The sequence below is a fragment of the Labrus bergylta genome, chromosome 3 (assembly GCF_963930695.1).
Source record: "Labrus bergylta chromosome 3, fLabBer1.1, whole genome shotgun sequence".
In the NCBI taxonomy this organism is placed as follows: Eukaryota; Metazoa; Chordata; class Actinopteri; order Labriformes; family Labridae; genus Labrus; species Labrus bergylta.
Window position 1 is genome coordinate 13456609 of NC_089197.1, and position 25486 is coordinate 13482094.

The window sequence follows — 25486 nt, forward strand, 5'->3', positions numbered from 1 at the left end:
GGATGTTGTCAGTGAGGTGGCAGCACTCAGGTTTTCCCCTGCATTATTTATTTTCCGTATTGGGGTGGTCTGACCCGCTCTTGTAATGAGAACTAGAGTCACGGTCTGTTTGGAGTCCCGGGGCAACGCTGTGCGACCGTGTCCCAGGATCACTGCTCAGCCACACAGGCCTCCACACAGCCGCTGTTTTCTCAGACTTCACTTGGACTGTAAAAGTCAAGCCCTGTTGACACATCTGTGCTCTCTCTCCCCGAGGCTAATGGCTTTTACATCTGTCTGCTTCTTTTCAGGGGGAGAGGAAAACTACAGGAATCAAATGCTCTTTTGAAGGCAAAACGCTGACAGCTGATGGAAAGCTGACAGCCTCCTCGGAGAGAAATTACTGCTGTTGCTATTTCTCACAAGCACAATAAGATGGTAACATTGGTTAAGATGTGTTTTGAAAGAAATGTTGACGGCCTTATGGTAGCACTGTGTCAATGTTTTACTTAACGCAACTGTGCGTTCTACAGGCCACTCCTTACATTATTAAAGTCATAATCATATGAATGTGCCAATGCAAACAATTGTTCAAGAATGACTTTACCCATGCAAAAAAACTGACACAATTCATACTATGGTTAAAAATGTGCTTTGCAGTTAGATGGAAAAAACATCCCCTGACACTTTTTAACCATCTTAAGTGACTCATTGACCATGTCTAGTTTAACATCCTCACCTCAGTCAGCCACTTGAACTTTGTTAATAATCCACCTATTGAGCTTCAATTCCTAACACAACAAATGAACAAAGTCAGGGCAGCGGGCTGACTGTGCTCACATTAACTAGCACACCTCTCCCAATCAGTCGAACACGCACAAACGCAGACACACACACAGGCAGGAGTAATCTCTCCCCAATCAAAGACATCGATCACACTGCAAAGCACATCTGTCTGCAACCCCCCCCCCCCCCAGGGCTGACCCAGATTGATTACAGGACAGAGACAAAGACGAGGGAGAGAAAAAATGGACAAAGTGGAGAAAACAAAAGGATTTGTGGGAATGAAAACAGAAAAACGGATGGCATGCAACATAAGGAACCGGTCAAATAAAGAGATGAACCAGATGTGTTTCTTTGTATCACACTTTTCTATTTGCACATTGGGTATGCAGTGAGTGACATGCAAAAAAAAAACAACTAAAAGCTCAAAGGAAACCACAAATATGAGCCACACTGACATTCTAGCTGCAAGAACAGGGTGATGGAGGAAAACCAGCACGGGCAGTTTATGAACCGAGCACATGAGCAGCTGAACATTCAAACTGCAAAGGAAGGATCAGCTGTCTTCTTCATAACCTGTGGTAAGAAAACTACTTTTAAAGGCCAAAAAAGAGTTGTAACTTTTGTTTTTTCTCTAAAGGAAAAAGAAAAATGAATATCACTTGTATAGTCTGGATATAATGTGTTTCCAAAGCTGTTGTTTTTTTTAAATCTGCTGTGCTGAGTGCATGAAAAAGGCATTACTTGCAGTTCTACACTTTCATCCACGATATATTCCTGGAGACTAAATCAATTTGAACCTCGAGGGTAAAACCCCCGCAGGCATCCTCAAGAAAACTGGGTTGTGCAACAATACAGAAAAACATCCATACCTCACCAGAGGAGTACGCCACTCTGACACATCTATAGTATATTCATAGACTCCTCGACACAGACGACTGCTGTTTAAAGAATAACTAAATCTTCTGTTAAGTAAGGAGAACATGCCACTGGTGCTAGAATGTGACATATAACAAAGACCATAACACGTCAAAGGCTGATTGCTTTGACTTGTGTAATGGTGACTGATAGCAGCAACAATGCTTAGTTAAGATAAGGAAGGACAAATCTATTGCTGCAACAGAGGGCAATTTCTTTACACAGGATGTTCAGTTCAACCCTTCACAGAGATGGAGAACCAAGAGGTTTCATTACCAAGGGCAGCTGATAAAACCACTGGGCTCAAGTGCAATCAAATACGTCAAAGCTGTCAGGCAAAGCAAGTCTCCATTAAAGCTACAAAATAATATCAATTCAATACTATGACATTTAATATAAAACAAAAAAAAACAGCCTGTGAACTATCCATAGATCTACATTAAAAGGAAATGATAATCATGGGATACAGTCATGATTTTTTTATTATTCAAGTCAGTGCAGTACTTTGGGCATGTTCAAGTTAGTGCATCATGTTGAGACATTGTTGATCTTTTATCTTATCTTCAACACTTTCTTTATAAAGCTGATGACAAACGACCTTACACCACCTACAGGCCTGTCTCATTGCTCTATCAGTTCTCTGACATATTGGAAAAGCTATTTATTAGAAGGTTGGATGATTTCAGTGAAAAGCATCATTTATTGTCAGTCGATGTTTTAGAGCAAATAGAACGACATCAATGGCATTAAAAGGCAGACTATGCAACTTTTTGATCCAGCAGATGTCGCCCTTGAGCACCAGCATGAAACCAAAACAACTTGCGCTGCATTGTTGTGTTAGCATGCTAATGCTAGCGATCTTTATCTTTACTGCATGTAAATTTACACGAAATGACCGTGATCTAAAAACGCTTACGTGACATTCAAATAAGCAGTGAGTACAGGATGTTATTCTTCTTTTCTCTAGTCCCTCAATTAAACAACTTTTATACGCGAGGGGATGAGCCGGCCGGCCATCCCGGCGATGTAAACAAACAAGCTACGGCTCGGAAAGCTTGGAAAACATCACAGACAGTGGCAGAGTTATTTTCAGAGGATATACTTGATTTCTGCTTCATTCAAGTGTGAAAAATCGCATATTCAGCCATTAATGGAGTTATAAGAAGAAATCACTGGTTGTATTGATAATAAGAAGTATGAAATAGGAGTTTTTATAGATTTAAAGAAAGCATTTGATACCATAATCCATGACATTTTACTTAAAAAAATGTATTGGTATATGCATGGGTGTGTATTTAACTTCTAGAGCTTTTGCAGCCAGCCTCAAGTGGACAATCAAGGAACTGCAGTTTTTTGCACTTCTGATTTGTGTTGAGGTTAGCCGCTTGGTATACATTATGTGCAGTGCCAATAACTATAATTACAATCAACTACTAACAGTCTGTCTAAAGACTTGAGAAAGGAGAATGGATTTGATGTGAAGACAGAACGTCTTTAACTACAATGTTAGCTGCGCTTTCATGCAGATGTTTTTTTTCATCCAGGTTAATTAAAGCTAAATCTGCATCACATTTAATCCCATAAATTCCCTGACTGTTTCACATCCAATGCATCTCTTTCATTTTCACAGACCATTTTTTTAGCACACAATCAAATCCCTCGAATTATCGAATGTGGGGTCTCTTTATAGAGCTTAACGTTAAAAGTTTCTTCTACCTGCATGTTAAAAACCCAATTGTTAGATTGACTTTCATTTTACAATGTGCCCTGACTGCTGCTTGTTCATTTGAATAGACAACTTTTACAACAATAATGCAAAAATACTCTCAGTATTAATGATTGCCAGTAAACGCTATTTAATTCAGCAAGCATGTGTTGTTACTGAATCTGTAAGGATGAGCACATCTAGTAGGCAAAGTTTATTGCTTGGGGCTCCTTTCGCTCCCCTGCCTGTGTGCTCTGGTCTCTGCTCAACAGCTCAGCTCTCCCCTCTCTCGTCTCTTCTCCTCTGCCCATTAACCGGCTGACAGATCAGTAATAAACACAGCCTGTCACCTTCAAGGCCTGCCTCTCATTTACTAGAGAACACATGAAACCCCGCTAGCTCCTTCCCTCTCTATCTCTCCCTCTTTTCCCTTCATCCGCCGGGCTCATTGGAGCTGAAACCTGATTTTTGGCCGTGGCCGCCTTCAAGGCAGCAAATTCTCCTCTGCACCCAGATAGTCGTGAGAAAGGCATGAATATTAAATGGGAAATCCATGAATAAATAACCAAAAAAAAAAAAGGACTTCCGTGGCTCTAACCTCTTTCTGTCTCCCAGCAGTAGATGACAGGGGAAGAGCGCAGGGGAGAAATAGAGGAGAAAAAAAAACCATCATGGACACCTCAGGAGAGAAGGTGGACATTTGTTTGGTAATTGGCTTTCTCTATTTGCAATCCCACAGGGCTGCGATTTCACACGTAAAACAAAGAGGTAATCACAAGGTAACAGTGCAGCCGATGGTTAGTTGAGCGGATCTGGAATGCAATATTTTCACTGGGAATATGATGTGTTATTTCCATATGTGGGGCAAGCTAAAGGGTAAAAGCCATACATATTGCAACAGCTCGATAATGTATGCGTGGAAAATGCAAATGACACTTAACACAGAGCTGGGAGTGCAATGCGTACAACGGTACGATGTTGAAAGCATAACAAATAAAGAGAATCATTTATTTGTGATACACACTCACTAGTCCCCTGGCACGAGGCTCTTTCACAGGAACAAGTAAATATAGATTATTTTTGCCATTCCCATAAGGGTCCTTAGAATGTATTGTTCTGGATATCAGTAGGCAGTATTTATCAACAGAGCACATAGAGACAAAGCATAAGACAAGCAGGCTACTTATAAATAAACTACAATATGTGTTGCTGCTGGGTCTGTGTGGGTATAAGTTACAAATACTGTAAACGAGGTGTCATAAACTAACTATTAGAAAAAACAAGTAATGGCATCTTTCTACTAAACTGGATTTGAACAGTGAAAAAACCCTCAAAGGTCTAATCTCCATTAATTTGAAGAAATCAGACCCTTTTAATGCCTTCTATGGCTTAATGGGAAAAATATAGCCATTAAATGTATTTCAATTAGCACACTTTTGCTGCCTCCACATTAGTATTAATAAATAACAAAACAATAAAATAACAATAAAAGCAAACAAACATTGTACATGACTCATATTGCACATGAAACACAATGACCAAAATCATTGTGGCAATGAGTGTGAGCTGAAGTTCATAAATTAAGTCTTGAGTTTAACTGGACTGATGTGTTTATCAAGCTTTAGGGATCAAAGACAGTTCAAGCGGGTGAAAAACATGTAATGACTCATAAATCCGACCGGATATTCATCTGACTGAGGTCACAAGATAAAAGGAAATGAATGATTTATTTTGTTGTGATTTTCTCCCAAAACCTACAAGACAAAAGCCATGAAGAATGTCCTTTAGTTTGACAGAATTAACAGCCACTGTCCTATCAGAGCTTTTCAATATATAACTGAAAGTACATGTACATGCATTAAGGATGTACAGTAGTTTTTGAAAATTGGAGGACTTTATTTAACATTATTAAATATAGCCTCAATCAGTAATGGTCAGAGAAATTACAATTCTAATGGTATGTTATACTTGACATCTACACATTGAACATCAGTTAAAAATGTGATACCTGAGGAGCAGAGGTGTTTGGGTAATAAAACATTTTGAAAGTGTGAAAAAGGGGAAAAATCCAGGAAAGGGGTTGGTATTAATAAATGTTAAGATGGCGTTTAAAAAGGGGCTGAAAAATGCCTTACATCAAGAAAAGATTGGGTGAAGAAATGGAAGAAAATGACATCGGGGCCTGAGGCGTCAGGAGAAGTACTCCCTCGACCTTGAGGTCCTTTGAAATGACTCCACTCTCCAGTGATTTTGAGATAATATATGTCAATGGCTTATGCTACCAGAGATAAAAAAAGAAAGAAAAGATTCCATTATGACCTGCTGCTGGAGCTGTATTTTTCATCTCAGCAATTATATCCATGCCTTCCTTCCCTGTACTTGGATCAAACCTCAGAAAAAAAAGAGCTCTTTTGTATCTACTGGAGAGCCATCGGAGTGACTAATCTTTGTAGAAAAAAGATAAGCCAATACTCCAAAGCCCTGGCTGAATTCATATAATATCACAAGAGTGATACGCTCAGCAGCAGGCTGGAAGACGAGCTGTGAATGACCTTTTCTCTCTCTCTGAAAGCTGTTAAAGGACCTTCTGCTATGTTTCTTGAAAGGGTGACAATTACAGCTTTTCTTTCCTCACTTTATGTGGGAAACACTGGGTGTGATACAAAAGATTAATTTACACGTTTAGCTTGAGAGTGAATATTTTGGATTTGAAAAACCTCAAGAGATTTTATAGATGAAAAATAAATTATTGTCATAATTATCTAGCATTATCCTAAAGCCTGACAAATTATTCAACAATGGATCAAAATATATTAAATTACTTGAGTTAATCACCTTTTAAAGTGTGAACAGATTCAGAACTATGGCTCTTCTTAGACTAAGCGCTTTAGTTGAAGTGCTTGTATAAGCTATTTTGTATGTTTACGTCTTGCTGGATAAGCACTCTTAAAACAAAGCTTTAAGCAATTTGATTCACTCATGCTACATTACTCAGGGTTTGCACCTTTCATGCTTGGAAGGAATATGATTTGAATTCTTTAGAGGCATTGGAAGGTCACCTATTATCCTCAAGTTACTCAATGATGTTCTGCAGAACAGCGACAAGCAAATTCAGGCTCTTTGAGGTTAAACAGTCCAAGTGTCATGTTTATCGAAAGAGTTGTGAGTATTGATTCAAAGTTCTGAGGATATGAATACCAAGAAGAAGAAGAAGAAGAAAGGATTAAGGAGTAAGGAAGAAGAAGAAGCAAGGATGAAGAAGAAGCTAGGACGAAGAAGAAGCGGGGAAAAAGAGGAAGACAAAGTCTGGATAAAAACATTTTTTTTTAAATGTAAAAAGGAAAGATGATGATGAAAGGAACAATCGATCTGCAGGACAGTGAAAAGACTCAACACAACACATTAAAACTTCCCAAAACTTCCCAAAGTAGTCAGTCCTTAGATTTAAATTACAATACAGGCTTTGTTTCCCGAAAGAAACAAGGTTCAATTTGCAGCAAAGAAATTCCACGTATGGATCCCTTCATGTCTCAAAATTGAAAAGAAGTGTCCACTGTAAGCGGCCCTCTTTTTTTCTCTCAGACAAAGTACGAACAACCTCTCCGTTATAGTGAAAAGCAGTTGTCATGGTCTGACTTGGATAAAAAAAATGTCTATTTTATGAAGTGTTTGCATCTCTATGACAAGCTGATGTCGAGAAACTGTTATCAACATTATCCAATCATGTACTCACGTAGAGGAATAGAGCTTGAAAGGTAAACTCTGTGTTAAAGCGCTTGAGAATAACTTTTAGTTTGCATTGGTTTTGGCGCCCCCTGTGGACACAAAGGTACTTCTTATCTCTTAGCTGATCCTGTCCTGTACATGTGGGAGTTGTGTTTTCTGACATGAAAATATCATCTTGCGTCGTGTAAAAAGTCAAAACGCATCACTCACTGTGATCATTTCATGTGCAATACATAAAACAATTCAGGCTTTTTCTCCAGCTTTTTCTGACACCTACCTGGCACGATTGCAAGCGTTAAACATGACAATTTAGAGATTTGCAATCTGGTTGCTTTTGTAAGTCATACAGAGAGTTCGGTATTAATATCAGTCTGTTTCATATAGCCAGATAAAAACTACTCATAGGAGCTTTAAATAAAAAACAGGAAGTTTAGGGTTAAGAGCAGGTTTGGCATTTTAGAAAAGAGCTAACAAAGACCACATGCAGACAATGTCTTAGATATAGTGATGAATGATTTGTTGTTCACTTCTGTAGATGTGGACACAGAGCATCTCCATACAGAGGATGTCAGGCTATTCTAAACATCAGGGAGGTAAAGGATAACTATAATGAAGAGAAAAAGGAAACGTGGGTTCATGTCAGAAAGCCAAATAGCTTTCAACATGCAGACTGACCTTCAGCTTACACAGGAGCTCTCTCTCACACACACACACACACACACACACACACACACACACGCTCACTGATACAAACGCTCACAGGATGTGACCATAAACCATAATGGACCTCCCTTATTACAGCGGGTGAGCCTTGGCCGTGTGCCATTTTAAATGTCACAGACTCCTCCACAGGGTAATGAATGATCAACCAGAGTTTGCATCCAGAGAAGCTGAGCATATTACCTACCCGCTGTATAACTGGCTGGAGAAGGCTAGTGACACACCGTTTGATTATTGTGAAATGCAGCTGATTATGTTAAACTACATGTTGATGTGCTAGCTCTCCTCTTCTTTGTAAAGCTGCCGGCTGCGATGTGTAAAATTCTATAGGAGCTAATGAAAAATAAATAAATGTAAGTGTCACAATTTTATGTTTTGTGATCCTTTATTGACTCCACAAAAAAAATATTTTTTCTTTAGAGTTTGTATTGAAAAATTGTATTTTTGGCAATTTTTGCCTGTATTAGATAGTACAGTTGATGAGAGACAGGAAATGTTGGGAGTAGAGAGTGGGGGGGCTGAGGTTGGACTGGAACACATGGCGGCTGCGACGAGAGCTATAGGCCCCGTACATGGGACGCACGACATAACCATGATTTTTTTATGTCTTAAATCAAAATACACTGATTCTTTTGCTATTATTCCACAAAATGTAATTGCTATGATGTTGGATGTCAGAGGCACTGCTTCTTATAACAATTCAGATTCTTATGTGCTGATTGCATTAAAGGAAACTTCGTTTTCATCAGATTTTGTGCAGCTTGTGACATGCTGCTTTTATTATGACAGCTTTCTTAAAATGAGATAAAAACTAATTTATTCAATATATTAAATCTGAACACATGTCAATCAATTAAGTTAGTAATCAAGTCCTAAAGTCTCCCTATACATATCACCAGATTATAGTCAATACAGAGCCTTTAAACTGCACTGTCAGCAAAATAAAGTGCTCACAAACATAACATAATATTAAGATTGCTGCATCATTTCAGCTTCTTATTTGTTTTGCTTGCCAGTAAAGTAATCAAACAATTCCCATTCATACAAAAACATACAATGCTTCATAAAGTTGTCAAACAGCTGTTAAACAGATGTTAAATGTTCGACTGAAATGTAGTTGTATTATATCTGATATTTGTGTGACACTGATATAATAAAGGGGGGTTGTAGCAGTTGTCTGTTAGATTTTCAACAGGAACCCAGGAGAATCAGTTGTTGCCAGGTAACAGCTAATGGCAAAATTTAAATAACTAATAAAACATCAAGATTGTGACTGAAATTCCAGATGACATGTGACAGCTGGTGACAAAAGCTGGCCATTTGTCTAAACATGAGTGTTTACAATACATCCTGGTATTTTCTAAAAATCAATGCTTTGTGCTTTTGGTTGGTTACAAGCTGATATATTCATTAAGCCTCCCACCCCCTCTTTCCCCTACATGATTATAGAATTTGCTTAATGAAAGAATCAATCTTAGCAGCCTCACAGTGCTAATTTTACACATTACTAAGGACTCTATCAACTACATTAATGTCTAACACGCTAATGAAAGAGCAGCAGTTGTCTGTGTTATGTAATAAAGCACCGAGTCTGCTTATTGAAAAATCAGGCGACAGTACCTCTCTGCTCATTCTGATGAGGCATGAGATGGTCTGCGATGTCAGTGACAAGCTGATCTTGTCGATGTAAGCTGCTGCGGGAGCGGAAAAAAAAGAGAAAAATCTTGTGCTAAGCCCCCTTGAGTAAGATGAGCGCCAATGCCTTGACCCGTGTGATGCTGTGGGAATTGAGGTGGAAGAGGGGCCGAGGGAGCACGAGAGTGAGATAGTGCAAAGGCATCTGGTGACAGGATAAGAATAAGACACGCCGGACTGTGTAGGTCCAGTGGGTCAGGACATCCAGTCCAAGTACCAGGCTAATATGTACAACAGGAAGCATGTTGGGATCAATGTGCACTACATGACAGAAGTAGGCAGAGCTGCTGCACACATGCACGGGGTGAAGACCAAATGCAATGGGACATATCAATGAATCCAACATCTCAACATCAGTCTACTGTGAACAGAAATGATCACAGCAGTATACAGACAGACGTTTTCAGCCTAGAGGTTTTCAGTTAGTTTAGTAAGAACTAAAATCAAAGGGAATTTTGAAGATCCTTTTTTTTAATTTGGTGCACAAGAGGAACCATGAGCAAAGTTCTGTACAGTTATTAGTCCAAAGGAAAGTGTTTGTTGATGGTCTAAGATGGGAATATGTAGTACTGGCAACTTCTATTGCTAAAACACAATATGACAGCTTATAGAAGCTTAAAAATGGAATGAAACAAAGAAAATTATATCAACAAAGTCTGCATGTATCCTTTCTGCAAGCTGCAACACACAAAGAGCACACATCTCTGACCAAGTTGTTCTTCTACCTCTGGTTGTGTTGAGCCAACTGCAGGACAGCTTTTGCCATTTGAACATTACTTTATGAAGTTCTTGGGGAGCTCTCCAAAAGACAGTTCCCAAAACAGTTTGGTCTAAAATGACCCATTGGTCACGTGTGTGAATTTCTTACATTATGTAGGAAACGTGTGATGCTAACTGTTAGTTTAATGAGAATAAGATGAGCAGTCTCCAGGCTGTAAAGGTTTTCAGAATATTGGTGGTGTTGGAGGAGGTGATGGTATATGTGAGCATGTTTGGCTGAGTACAGAGTAAGCATCATATTACACAATCCTCAGCCACAGCTGACATAAAGCTGCAGGGCAGCTAGACAATAAAGGAAAAAAAAAGAAATGTGCTGCATTGACATATTTCTCTACAGGCAACGACTTGATCAAACTGCTACTTGTTCAGAATATAGGTGTCTAAATGGAAAAACAGATGTAGTGATTTGCAAATAAACTGTATAAATGCAACTTAAATAGAACAAAGCCAAAGAGTTAAGGCTTACTTAAGTTTTTATCTTCTTTCTGTGTTTGACAACCTCTCCAATCCGTCGAGTTGTAGAAAACTTTGAGTTATAAAAAGTGAAGAAGACGAAGGTGTCTGCAGGGACTGCTCAATGAAAAATAGAATCCAACTTAGACCTATGTGTTCATTCGACAAGAGAAAGAAAGTTGCAGATTCCTAAAACTACAAGCTACTGTAGGTTTAAATAATGGAGGTACAGTTTTCCCTACAGCGGTCTTAACCCACAACATGAAGCCTGGAACAACGTGTCAGCATGTTTCACTGAGTTCTATCTTTTATTCAACACTATTTTTGAGCCAGTTAGAATGAAATGTAGAGACAATGTAACACTGAGGTAGAGTGAAAATGAAAACAAAAATGGCAGGTGTAACTAGCGTGTTTTTTTTTTTTTTTTGTTTGAAACCTAACTAAAGAATTGTGGCTCTGCATAGATTTTTTTTAATTATACTTTAAAGATTTGAAGACCTCTTGAACCTTCAAAAAGAAATAATTTAATCTCTTTCTAATACCTGCTTACATTCCATGTGTCATTGTTCAGGTCATTTGCAAACCTTTTAAATATTTTTAAATTTCCCTCATTTTCTCCAAAATAGAGACAAGGTTATCAAATCCATTTAAGCAAAACACTGAAAATGGAAAAAGGCTGCATAACCCCATGCTTTATTTTTCTCTGAGCCTCCCAAAAAGCCTCCTTTATTGATCTGGGAGGATCTGAAAGAGGCACAGCTGCATAAACAATCCTCTCAAGTCTTTAGAGGGTTTTGAAATATTAACAAAAGAGCTTGCAGGTACATCATTTTGCAGCAGCAGCTATGGCAGCACAGGGAAAATGTCCTATTATAAATCACACAATACTGCAACAACATTGCACATCCAGGCCCAGTTTGTCCCTCAGGCAACCTGACAGCGCAATCCCATCTTTTACAGATGGCTCTCAGGGAAGATCTGTACATGTGTACGTGTATGTAATTTTCTTTTATTTATGAAAATGTAGTAATCAGAATGTGTGCCTAGCATAATCACTCTTTTACACGTCAATTTGTATATGCATGTATGCGTGCGAGTGCAAAGGAGTAAGCAGATAAAAAAAGAAATGAATAAAAGAGAAGAGAAACTGGTCGGCTCAGGCTAATTTCATCCACTCCACTTCCCCTTACATGAAAGAAGAAGGACTTACAGATCTTGTGCCTCCCTTTCATGGGGAATTTCACCAGCATCTCCTGGGGGTTGGTGCAGATGAAGACGAATGGGGAGGCAGACTCCTCACAGGTATCAGGGAACTGCAGAGGTAGGAGAAGGGGTGGGGGGGGGGTGGGAGGGGGGGGGGTAACGAGAAGAACAGCTTAGCATCTTACACAGAAACCAGCATGGCCATATTGTGCACAGAATATGTTAGAGCTCATGATGGCGGGTATCACGGCTATGAATCATTCAGTGAGTGTCTGTTTATACACCCACATCGTGCAAGATGTCCTCCACGCCTGATGTAATACTACACGTCTGAGAGCAACTGATCGTTATGAGTCTCTCTGGGTTTTATGCGCTTTAATTGTACCACTAATGATGCAACTGCTAATGATGGCAATTGCAGCACCAGCAAGCTGAAAAGATGAGAGGAAATTTGTTACAATGTTCAGAGAAATCCAAGACATTCAGGGCCTTTTTCAGGTGTTGTGCATGCACACTCAGTCAAACAGACGGCATTAAAAAGAAAAAGTTAAGATTTGCTTTATTGATACCCCATGGGGGAAAGTAATTTGCGACAACAGCTCAATAATGGCAAGGAAAAGAGAAATAAAAACAAGGTTACCAACAATATTAATATTATTAACAATTACCAATGGGTTGAGTTCAGAAAAAGGGAGTAATCTATTACAAGTAATATGGTAATATCCTGGAAACAAACAAGACCTCCTTTTAGAATCCATTTTCAGCTTACTGAGTAAATATCAACATTTTAGCCAGATATGTCTTGAAATCTTTCTGTTGATGACACAGAAAAGGGAATAATTTATTTTAGTGGTAAAACACTGATGCTATCTGTCATAGCTTGTGAGGTAAATTAGATAAAGCTTTGAAAAGTGGGTAAAGCCAAAGTAATTCTTTAGAAACGATCATGTAGACAGCACATGGTAACACTTGGGCTGTTACCGATATAATCTCCTGAACTCAAAGGCACATTAGACAGTTGAAATGCATGCTGTTCGTGCGTCCAGTAAATATACACAGAATGGTTGACTATCAACACATCGTTATTCATCTCAAGCACGCTTCTTCTACATCACATGAAACCAGATCCATAACATATTAATACCTCCCACACACATAACACATCATACCACATTCCTACGAAGGTGAGGTTGTTTTACAGCTCATAATTGACAGCAGCCGGCAGCACACAGAGGTCTAGAGACAAGAGAAAAGCTCGCTCTCCCTGTGTTATTGATTGGTCTCTCAGGTGAGAGTCGGGAATTGACTGACACAGTGACAAAGGAGTCATCTTTCCCATCACTGGCAGCCAGCGGCTCTCAGCTCATCCAATTTCCTCCGGCGCTATCAGATAGTGCCCATGATTGCATCTAGCCAGCCAGGAAGCGGCTCTTTTCATGACAGCATGCTTTTTCCTCCCCCCCCCACCCCTCCCTCCCCCCTCCGTCTCTCTTATTCACAGCCTCTCTATCTCCCTCAAAGGAGCACTGAAGGTTGTGACAAATTTGGGGCTTTTAAGGGAAATCAACAGAGTCGGCAACCCATCTGTGTACGGTCCCTGACAAACTAGGGAGAGATGATAGAGATGTTTATTTCAGATTACAGTCCATGTCGACTGGAGTGTAATACGGCGGTAAGTGATAAAATATGTAAACAGTCAGAGTCGTTACACGTTGGTGGGGACCCTTAAAGAGCCCCTTGGTTCCTTCTTCCAAATAACACAGCAGCGCCAATTAAATTAGATCACTCCTTCAAGTGTGCTGCCCACATGATAAAACTAATCTCCTGACAGTCCTTCAGCTGTGATTTAGAAGGGGTTAACATGATGATAGTCCACGTCCAAAATGATTAAAGGTGCCATGCAGTTTTCTTGTACATTCAAGTTTTAAACCCGTGGCAGAATGATCCAGTGATTCCATCTCGTGCTTAAGTGCAAACACATTGGGTCCTTTTGCATGTCACATGAGCAACCCAAACAGGGCCCACTTTAAAAAAAAAAGAAGTAGAAGAAGAATGATTTTCCTTTGACCAACGTCTAACGAAGCTTAAGAGCTTACTGGAGAAGAAATATTCCAATAACCACTCAACAGAAAACTGCTTACTTGATTACCAAGTAACTTCTCATTTTGAATCTTAGAATAAGAAAAAAAAGCTAATTATTCACCATTTTCTGCTTCTAAGCATATGAGGTTTTGATTCCCTTGCTAACTACCATTAACTATGTTTTTTTGAGTTTGGACAACTGGTTGAAATGAAACAAGCAATTTGGAGGCATGAGTGAGCCTATAAAGGCCATTGGTTACTAATTTGACATTTTTTTCTCCCCTTCGACTTCTCGGTAAACTGTTCTTTTTTTCTTTAAAATATTTTACTTTTGGGCTTTATATCCCCTTGTTCAGATAGGACAGCAGATAGAGCAGGAAACCGGGGAGCCAGTGGTGATTCTAGAGTCTGTTGGGGCCCTAGTCAAAGACGAAAATGGAGGCCGCTCCAACCACCATTATGTCTGCCAGTGTTCCAACACTCTTCCTCTTTCTTTTTTCACTCCCAGACAGATAATTCCTCTTTTCATTGTCCCTTAGTAGTTTAATTGTAATGAAGGAAGAAGACATGAGAGGCTAAGCAGGGCAAAGAGAGAGAGTGCTGTCAAATGGGGCCCCATTAGGGGGGTTTCCTACGGTCAAAATTTGCACATTTTGAGCTACTGCTGCAGTTTTAAGTTTGTCAGTCTTGGAGGGGGCCCTTACTGGTCAGGGGCCCCAAGCAGTTGCCTGCCTCGCCTGTTGACAAGCAGCACCTCAACGGGGAGCAAGAGGATGGGCAATAAAATGCAGGAATGGAAATACAGGACCCAAACCCAGGCCAATCGCCTCTAATCATGTAAGAAAGATCATTGATTATTACTAAGTAGATAATCTGTTTTAATATGATTATGTCAAAGGTAAAAAAAATACAATTAGACGTATAATAGTGAAGTCCCTTTTGATATAATTACAAAAGATCTCATGTTGCACAAGATGGCTGTATTGTTTGAGGTGCCTAAGGAAACAAAATGGTGGTGGTCTTGCTAAATTCAGATGAAATGAGCGTAGCTGCAGCCAGACTTTGAGTGCGTTCATGTGAAACCCCGCCAGTTGCCTGCTCTTTCATCCTCCATTAGCTAATTAGCATTTAAAGCTGTTGAATGTGCTGCTGCTCTGCCTCTCCCCCCCCCCCCCCCCCCCCCCCCCCCACCTAATTGTTTCCATCCCATGTTAATCAAAAGGGCATGAAACATTGTGGTTGTGTGACAAGGAGGTTTGCTAAAGCCCTCCATATTCATCAGGAAGGATCTAATGTAGTCGGAGTGGACCTGCTTACAAATGCAATTAAAGGGGAGCAGGCTGACAAACACAGGTATTGAATTAAGCAACAGTTAAGTGGAATTGCGTAAAAAACACTGCAGGTGACAATTACCATCACACTCAACTCGGCAGTGCTGGTTTCCTACGATGAAAGGTGTGTGTTACAGCCCTAGGGCATTCTGGGTAGAGGTAGTGTTGTGTTTGACATGGGAAAGATCTGAGGATGTATGTATAGATCTTGTGACAGGTGCATAAAAAAACCCCCGGTGGAAATTGAATATCACTAGTTGGTTGCTTCAGGCAAATAACCAGGGAGTTAGAAGTCAGACATTTGGGGGACAAGGACTCTGCATGCAGCTTTCACTTACTCATAAATATCTCAGAACTTTTACTTATGAATATCACTGACACTTGGCTAATAATCAAAGTAGAAATGCATCTCTCTCAAACCCTCTGGCTGTCTTGCAAAATGTTAATTCTTCTGCAAAATACAGACAAACAAACATTCACCTTGCAAGTGTGGCAACCCATGATCATTAAATACATTTTAAAAAAATACAGTTTTGCTTTAGTTTTAACAGTAAAAGCTTCTATAATCCAGTCATGCAAGTAGTATGTCATTCAGCAAAATGAAGAAATGTGCTAAGAGGTGGATTAGAAATGTGGCACCACTCAAATGTCTGTCTGGTAAAATTGAAGCTTTAATGTAGCTCAAATGTATTTGTTCATAATTGTTTTTGTTGATAGAAGAGAGAACAAAAAAACAAGATGTTTACATACGGGAATTAGCATGAAGGCTAAATAACATCTGTAGTCCAAGGCAGGTGCCAATAAAGCATCATTACAATTGAACATGCTTTGATACAAATACTCAATACACAAGTATAAAATGAGAACTGCGGACTGTAAGCCCTTTCCAAAGCTTACGCAGCAGAAAGATAGCTTAGCTTAGCACAATACTTGAAAGAGCAGGATGTTTCGGCTAGCTCAAGCACCTCTAAAGCTTCCTCAGTAACCGTTTCTATTCATCTGTTTAATCATGACCATGACTAAAATGTCAAAAAAGACAGGTTTTTTTTGCCAGGTTACTTCCCTTTCCAGGGTCAAGTCACCCTTACCTTTCAAAAGAGGGCTAACAGACCCCTCACAGTAGGCTCAAATTTACAATACAGACTTCAGATTGGTGACTGGTGTTGTCTTCTTTTCTAACTATTGGCAAAAAAGTGTGAATCCCCCAACGTAACACGACCACAAAACATTATTGATCGCTTAATTTTCCTCCTAGAGCCCAGGGCTGTGGCTCTGTTGCCGCGTGTCATTACCCACTATCTCTCTTCTTGATTTCTGACTCTATCCTAAAGGGATAAAAAGTCAAAAAATAAATCTTTAAACGTTTTTTTCCTCTGTGTGTTCAAGCCGCTCTTTTAGCCAGACAATGTGACACCATGTACCCAAACAGTTTAAACTAAATGATCTCTTTATTGGCAGGCTAATCAGACCTACGTGATATGTTAATACATGGTGGGTGGGAGTTCAGAAGGCAACATGCTGTAAAAATGGATTCAAAACATTTGAACAAGCTGAGCCACGCTGAACAAAAATCTACATACAAAACACTAAACAGGGTGAGGAAGAGTTGAAAAGTGCTTACAGCTCCTTAGCTTCTTCAGAGACTGCCAATTCAATAAACTGCCCGCTGTTTAATTTGATGGGCTCAAGCCTGAGGGGATTCAACAATAACAAAGTGTAATAATATGAAATTCACAAGTTCATTGGGAGAAGTTAAAAAGGATTGAGGGAAACTAAAGTCTTAGGCTATTATAAATGTAATACTGTCTTAGTTACATGGCAGAGAGAGGGCACAGTGGTTATAATGCTCTTCACCATACATCCTTAAAGGTATAATATGTATCTTTTTAAACATTAATATAGAAGATGTATATTTTTGCTTTATTTCCTTTTATTAACTGTATTTTGCACCAATACACCAAGACAAATTCCTTGTATGTGTAAATGTACTTGGCAATAAAAAAAAATTCTGATTCTGAGATAGCATCATACAACCACACTAAATATAACTTCAAGTAATGACTTCCTTAAAAGAGAAACCAAACTCCCTCTGGGTTTGTTGTTCTGAGCTCTGTGTACACACTGATTAGCTTTTTTATGAGGCTCAAACATTCATCCTGCAGTCAACTCTTTCTGTGAACTCCCATTCATATAACCCTCATTTATGTCGTGATGTGAGGAGTCACGCAGCAGTGACACAGTGAGTCAAATTGGCAGGGAAATCTGTTGAGATGGCCGTATGTTTTTAATCAAAATATGGAGAATTGACATCGGTGATTCTATAATGTAGAGACAGTAACAGACGAGTTAGGATGACGATTGATAACTGTGTCGATGTTCTGTCCCACCTCTACTCCATCTGAGTCTTTCATCAGCACATAATGTATTTTCTCTACATTATTCATTTCAAGTGCAGTCCAAAATACCTTGAGTTCCAACCAACATTTGCTGAAAACAACATCCATCTCAATAAAATGCACTAATACAGAGCCAGGATTTGACAGCAGGAACACAAACCGTTGAGTCCAAGCTTGTCAAGTAACGACTCAACAAGCCAACACTGTTCCCTCTCCTCTCTCTACAATGTCTCTCTCTCTCTCTCTCTGGCTCCTTTCAGCTGCTGTCGGCAATTAAGGGCAGCAGAGACAAGTAATCTCCTTCTGGGCGACAGGGCCAGACCAGAACAGGCATGTGGAGTGGTCTGTGAAGTGGGAGGGGTGGGTGTGTGGTGGGGGGGGGTAGGGGACTGTGAGGCTGGCCCCAGCCAGGCCCTGCTTGGCTGCACTCAATCTCAGCCCAATAAAAAGCCCTTCATTGGCAGGGTGCAACTGAGCCAGACGGGCTGGGAGCATGTGGCTTTTAAAAATGAGGAGGGTGGAATGAGGGGGGAGGGAGAGAAGGGAAAAAGGAGAGACGGGGGGAGAAGCAGGGAGTAGAAATGAGGATTATGATTCGGTAAGAAAGACAGATAATAAGAGGGTAAGGTGAGCGAGAAACGCAGAGGCCGAGATTTTGATAGATAGGGAACTACACAAAGCCGACTGTGTCTTCCCCGTCACTTTTGAAATACTGCTTAGCCAGTTCTGTCAAGGCTGGTTTCACCCTGGGAATGAAGAAACAGATGGGTTTTCTCTGAGCTATGGGCTACATGTGGGAGGTGAAAGGGTGTTGTTGGGGAAATGTATGCAGCAGCAATGGTTCCACAATGGTTCTTTAATCTATCGTGTTCAGCAAAACAACGCAAGCCTGTTTCTGGCATTCATTAACCCTCGCACAGACGCAGCTGCCCTCAGGAAACTGCACTGTAACTGCCTCTCACATTTTTTGCACGCACTTGGTGCATTATTTGTTTTTCCATCGCTGCACAAAACAGGAACTAGAGCACAGACATGCAAACAAACACACTGGTCATGCATGGATCATATAACACAATTCTAAATAATGTATCTAAATCAAATGCAGAATACAAAAGCAATGTAATGCAATTTAAATATACAATGTAAATTAATACCAGTTTTTTAGTGCTTTTAGCCGTTATGCTCCAAGCTACTGTGACAACCTATCATGTTATGTTAGGAGTGCGTCAATACTAATGTCTTTAAAAACAAAACTCAAAACATACATTTTTAGCTGTCCCTTTCAGTCGTCTGGTTTCTACGGAGGAGGTCATACATCCAAGAGTTAATATGTCTTTTGTAATTTAGATGCAATTTTTTAAAGGGCCAAATAAGAGAGGACAGTGGGAGTTATCATTGCAGACAGGCCTATATTTCTGGTTTCCTGTTTTCTACACGAGTTTGATCCTACTTTTATAAGAATCCACTCTGTTTTCTGATGAACTCCAAAAATGCAAACTCATTCCTCCGTCTGTTTCACGTTAAAAAAGCCTTCCAGCGGGTTCAGGAGAAATGATCCTTTAATGTCACTTTACTGTGGAACATCTGCAGGAAGTGTTGAGTTTCATTAAGAGAAACTTAACATCATGAAAGGCGGCAAAGCAGAGTCCGTCAATGAGTGAGAACAGTGTTTAAAATGGAAAAAAATAAACCACAGGAAGTCATGCTTCAGATGGCAGTCATGGTGCAAAGATGTTAACAGAACAGAATTTGCCATGTGTCATTATTGTTTTAGTACCGTGTCTTATATAATATCACTTAAATTAAATAATAAATCTCAAAACTAAAAGCCTTTTTTTATATTAGACATTCCCAACTTTAGAATTGGATCAATGTATATGTACAATTTTAAATGTTTATTATTCTTTTCCATGAATAAGGGATGACCCGCTTTTGTTACAATAATATGGCTGCATCAGAAGCACAGGTAATTAGGAACTTTGTGTAACTAACTTTAAAGCACCAGATATCTAAAACAGCTCAACTTGAACAGGATACTGGAGTCACTGTGGCCAACACCCAAATTACACCATGTGTGTCCAAGCAGACAGTTACCTAGTTGTTTTCTAGACTTCAGTTGAACCTTGTTTGTTTTGTTTCCACACCACTCGATCATTTTTGAGAAGTATGGTTTGGAAGTATGGACATCTGTCATTAAAAGTAACACATGAACACCAAGATTCCTTCAAGTGTTTGTGTCGCCGTGTCGGCATGTCGGCTTGTCCCCACCCCCCCCCCAACGCTTTAAACCTAGGGGAAACACTGTATACCATATGAAAATAATGGTTTGCTGGCGATGCGCTTCTAGCGATGCGTGTGATCAGGGCCATAGCATGGTTTGGAATGGTATAGTATGGTTTGCAATGGTATAGCATGATTTTGAATGATATAGTATGTTTGGAATGGTATAGTATAGTATCTGGTATAATATATAGTATTGACTTGTATCATATCATATTCTATCTTCCTATCGTAGCTACATTATTAACCCTTGGTTGAACTATTAAATAATGAAATCCCTTTTTTTAAGCACTTTCACTGCAATGATATGTTTCCTACACCACAAATTGAAACTTTGTCTGCCATCACATGTCTGAACACACGGTGCAAACATGTACCCACGGCAAGTTTGTACTAAAGCTTTGGCTCACAAAGTTTAAACTCAAAGCATTTAAAACACTTAAGGTCCAAACATGGTGCTATTTCAGCTCTCTTTGTCCCTTTCATTGGAGCTCAGGCAAACTGAGCTGCACAGTGATGATTAAAAATTTAATGCACTCCTTCACCTCCACAATCAACTGGTGTCAAGTTGGAGAGTGAACATTAATTATCGAGGAGTGTCCGACACTGGCTCCTGATTTTTACATTATTAATATGCTGAACACAACCAGACACATGTCTCATTATTAGACGCTCAGCACTGGGGCCAGGATTTTCCAATTACTGCCACCTTGTCAGTCTGCTCGACAGCAAAAGAAAAAAGAAGTGTTTCTGTCACCCTAAAAAATGCTCCCTTTTTCAGTATGACGAAAAGGTCAAATGACTCATTTTGTGCTGGAAAAACTACATATTTTACTTTGCGCTTTATGATCAAATCATCCCTGCAGTGTTACATTACAACATCAAGATATGCATTTATGTAATACGAGAGTTTAGCAAGAGGATTGTTTTTAATTGACTACAAAACATGACCTGTAATTCACTCTTCTAGAAATGTCTGAAAACCAAACTCAGTGGTTTTTGGGTTCAAGAGTTACCCCGAAGAGCACACAGCTTGGTTGACTTACCGTCTTTACTAGTGACTGAATCTGGATCATCTCTACTGTAGCCTCCAGCACCTTTAGGCTGACCAGTGCTCAGTTGGATGACCTGTTAGGTAGGTCAGGCTTTCACATGGAAAACTACCTACAGGCGATCTATTTCAGCTGCAGAGGGCATGTTTGACTGTCTGCTGTTAGTGACAGATCCTTTGTGTCCCGCAAGTCAAATGTCAGCTGCAATTATGCCAGCTTATGTTTCTAAAAAAAAAAAAAAAATTCCTGCTGTATTTTGTATGTATGAAAATATATTTTTTTCAAATTTAGGACAGATCCAGCTTTTCAGCTTTTCTGTAGCAATGACATAATGTTGGGAAAACCTAACATCTGATTGGATTTTGTAGCACAGTGTCATGAAAATGTATTTGCTCAGGTTCAGTGATGCATTGAGCATTTACGCTTCGCATTGGGTGAAAAAATGTGTTTGCCTTTTGTCTACACTCGCATTTTGAAGAATGACTATTCAAATAAGATACCTTTATGGTTTTATATGGAGGTGTTGTTTGGTTTTAATCTTTAAGAGCCAACTGTAGCTTTAGTATTCTCTTGATGTAAAAGACTTGAAGCTGTCTGTCACCAGTCCACCATCCCCCAATAAAAATCCCCTCAAAGCCTGAGTAGCAAAACATACATTAAACTGAGTTTCCGCTCCAATTTCTCAAAGGAAAAACAATTCAGCAATTCAAGAAAACATGCAGGTAAAGAGCAAGCCATACATTAGCTTCTTAGCTAGCAGAAGTGCTGACAGGTGTACTGAAGTCATGTGTTTTTGCAGTGAGATTCACACAGACTTCCTCGCTTAGCCCAGTTCCCATTTCCCAGCCATGTTTATGACTTCACCTCCTGCAGTGGCCCTCAGGCGAGAAGAAAACAAGACTGCCTCTCAACAGTCGAAGCTTTTTAGACTCAACACGCTAACTGCTGGAACTTTCCAAGGAAAATGGTTTTCTCTTGTACTCACAGTTAAGCTTCTGTTTGACAAGTGCAGGAATCTTACAAAAAAACACATTTCCAATTGTGCAGCAGAAATAGCATTCTGAAAAAGTGAGAATTTCTTTGACACTAAGGTAGTGGGAAAAATATAATGCAATGCATTTAATAAAAAGCTGAAGCTTCAAATCCCAGGAATTGAAAATAAATAGATGCTATTATGAATGAGTTGAAGCATCAGACCACAGCACTACATTTACAGCCAAACCCTGCAATGTGGTAGTTTTATTCTACAACAAACACCCACACCCACACACACACACCCACACCCACACACCCACACACACACCCACACTGAAACACACAGCAGGGACCCCTGCAGACAGTTACCTTGTCTGCTTTAAAACCTTCACTTCAAAGTAAAATTCCAGGGAATCTAAGGCATTAAAAAGTCTTATTTTCCACCACAATCTTGTTTTATCAGTGCCACAAATCCAGCTCTCCTTAACGCAGGTGCTGTCAGTGAAAAGGCTCGTATTTTAAGCGAGGCAACAAACCACTTTGCTGTGGGCATTTGATTTCTTAATGTGGAAATTGAGAGGGACCGGGGGAGTTTATGAACATGTCTGTCTCTTAAGGTGAATATTTGCTTTGATAATCTGACACTGGGGTACAGCCCTCCCATCTGTGTTCACTCAGCCTCTGTGGGAAATAACTGCCTCTACCCTCCTTCTCTGGAGGCTGCCTACAAGCACAGTTTGAAAAAAAAGGAGCACAGAAGGAAGGCTGTCCCTTGATTCTTATCAAAGGCGAGTTTTAGGTTTCTCTAAGCCCATGGGTAAGCACAAGGGCTTACAATAGATAAGATGATCCTACTGAAACAGAAACAAAGGACAGAAATGCTGAACAAAAGGTGCTGAATAAGAACCCTTTACAAGTCGTTATTTGTAAAATGTTTATTTATATAGTTTTGCAAAAAGGGGCTTAAATGTTGTTGTTGTTTTTTGGGTAGGTCGGACAGACTTTGGGGTTATATAAATACTGACATTTTCCTCGCATTGATACAATTCAGGGTCATAACTACTCACAGAGCCGTGAGTGACCTTCATTGAGAAACTAAAGTGCCTGCTATATCAGTCAAGCTTTCATCCTAGTACAGCTCATATGCAGGTCACAATGACATGATGCAGAATAAGCAGTAATTGTTTTTAGTAATTTCATAAATAATGGTTCCCTGATTGAAGACAAAAGAAGAAAAAAAAATGCAGCCCTCTGGTTGCTAGCCAACAACTGCCAATTTTGGCAGCTGGAATGACAACTGCTCCTGGCAAATCATTACAGCTGTAGCCAGGTAGCTAATTATACAAGCGTCCGCTCTGCGAGTAGTTTGACAAAGCTGTTAATGCTTCCAGCTGACTCGAGAATCCTGTGGAAGGATGATAAATATTCACTGGGTGGCTACGTGATGAATTATTTAATGCCTGAGGCTAAAGTTAAAAATAAAAATATAAAGAAACAGATTGTTTCCAAGCTGATGACACATTGTAGATGATATAGAAAAAAATAGTCCTGCTATCATCAGCTGTCAGATAAGGAATATTGTATACAGTTTTGTTTGTAAAGTGTCTTCATTTTTTCATCATTTAATTACTAAGAAGAAATAGGCTTTTGAGATAAATGCACACTGATGTGTTTGGCAAATATGAAAATCTCTCGAATAGAGGATGAAGTTGCTCATATCTAAATAAATATGTAAATAATAAATAACAATTATCTTGGGTTCTTCAAAGGAAAAAAGCAAATCAAAGCCACGTAACTACCCAAAAATCTGTAAATTCTAAGTTGCCAGTAAAAGGAAGAATGTGCCAAATTTGACACATAAATATAGCAGAAATCAAGTACATGTATGTCCTCTGTAAATGTTTCTCTGAGTCATGACTGTCTACAATGAGTGAGAAGCCCTGGCTGTGTTGTTGTGGGAGCCATGTTTACATCATGTTTACATGGAAGGAACGGCTGGCTCCTCCCCTTGCGTATGAAAGCAGTTTTAATAAAGGACAAGAGAAAAGAAGAACATCATACTCACTGTTTATTTAGATGTCATGTGAGTGTCTTTAGATCACAGTCATTCTGAGTAAATGTACATGCAATGTGAAGCTACGAGCAAACTAAAGTGGGCTAACATTAGCCTGCTGACACAACAGTTGCAGCCTGAGCCAAGGACAATTTTGTGGTGTGAGGTATGAAGTTGGAGTAGAGCGGAGGCTTCAGTATGTTGCATAGGTGTGGCCAAACATCAGTTTGTTTTGGTTTCATGCTGGTGCTCAAGGGCGACGTCTACTGGATCAAAAAATCGCAGTGTCCCTTTAATAATTGCATCTTATCTCATAGTTTGTCTTTTGTCATGTTGCTGTTACATTTGGTCACTGGTCATTATCTACCTACATTATCCTTTCATGTAGTCATGGTTTTATTTGTCCCTATTGTTAAGCACTCTTACTGACTCTAAAATAGATAAACAATGACATCTTGGCATTGGAAGTAATGCTTGATCACAAGCGGTATGGAGGTAGTTAGCCTGTGTCTAACATCAAAGCCACTCAGTAAGTTTCATATAATGCTGAACATTTGGTTTTCCAAAGGACACCATCCTCTGAACTCTGAACAAATGCCAAACGTCTCCCCCTGCAGTTCTTTTCACATCGCCTCTTCATGTGGAGAGAAAGTAACTTTTACAGGTCACTGTATCCACGTATGATTGATAACACCGTTGCCCACTTGCAACCCAAACTGCTTCAACATGAAATATCCACAAGCATTCATTCTTAAGTAAGACCAGACAATCACTGTGGCAATACTTTATGTCCTTTCTTTTGGTGGTGGTTTAGTGGTTGCTCTCAAAAGGTTTTCTCTCAAAATACCAAATTATCATATCATACTATTCTGAAAAAAAAAAACTTTGTATTTTACATGAGATGACGTTTGTTCCCCACACATTTTCAGTTAACGACTGCAAAAGATTTTAAGAGAGATTCATATGTGCCTGAATATTTAGCATTTTATCTGCCTTTTGTACGTTTCTTCCAAATCTCTGTGAACACTAAATTGCTTCTTAAACAGCGAATTTGAACTTAAAGAAGAAAGGATGACTCAGTTACTTCTGTTCCACTATTATTACATGCTAACTCAATATTACTGTTGAAATAGCTTCAGAGAAAGACTTTCGATATAAACTGAATAAAGTTTTCCAAGCACACGGTTCATCTGGGGATAACATACCTATGTGCTTTAAACACTCAGCAGTCAATGGACAGTTTGAAGATATGTGAAGAGCCAGCAATATTCATGTGATCGCTGAATGGTTGTTCTTTCTACACACTGACCACAAGAAATTCGAGAGGGAAGAAAATGATGTTGCTTGTGAATCAA

General features: G+C 39.5%; 1 protein-coding gene across 1 annotated transcript in view; it reads right to left on the reverse strand.

Annotated features, from left to right (window-relative positions):
• trip4 (thyroid hormone receptor interactor 4) overlaps positions 1 to 25486 on the reverse strand; it is a 72040-nt gene that overhangs the window by 32025 nt on the left and 14529 nt on the right. The window contains exon 12 of the mRNA XM_020637653.3: positions 11970 to 12072. Coding sequence (XP_020493309.2) covers positions 11970 to 12072 — 103 coding nt within the window. The remainder of the gene's footprint in view (positions 1 to 11969; positions 12073 to 25486) is intronic.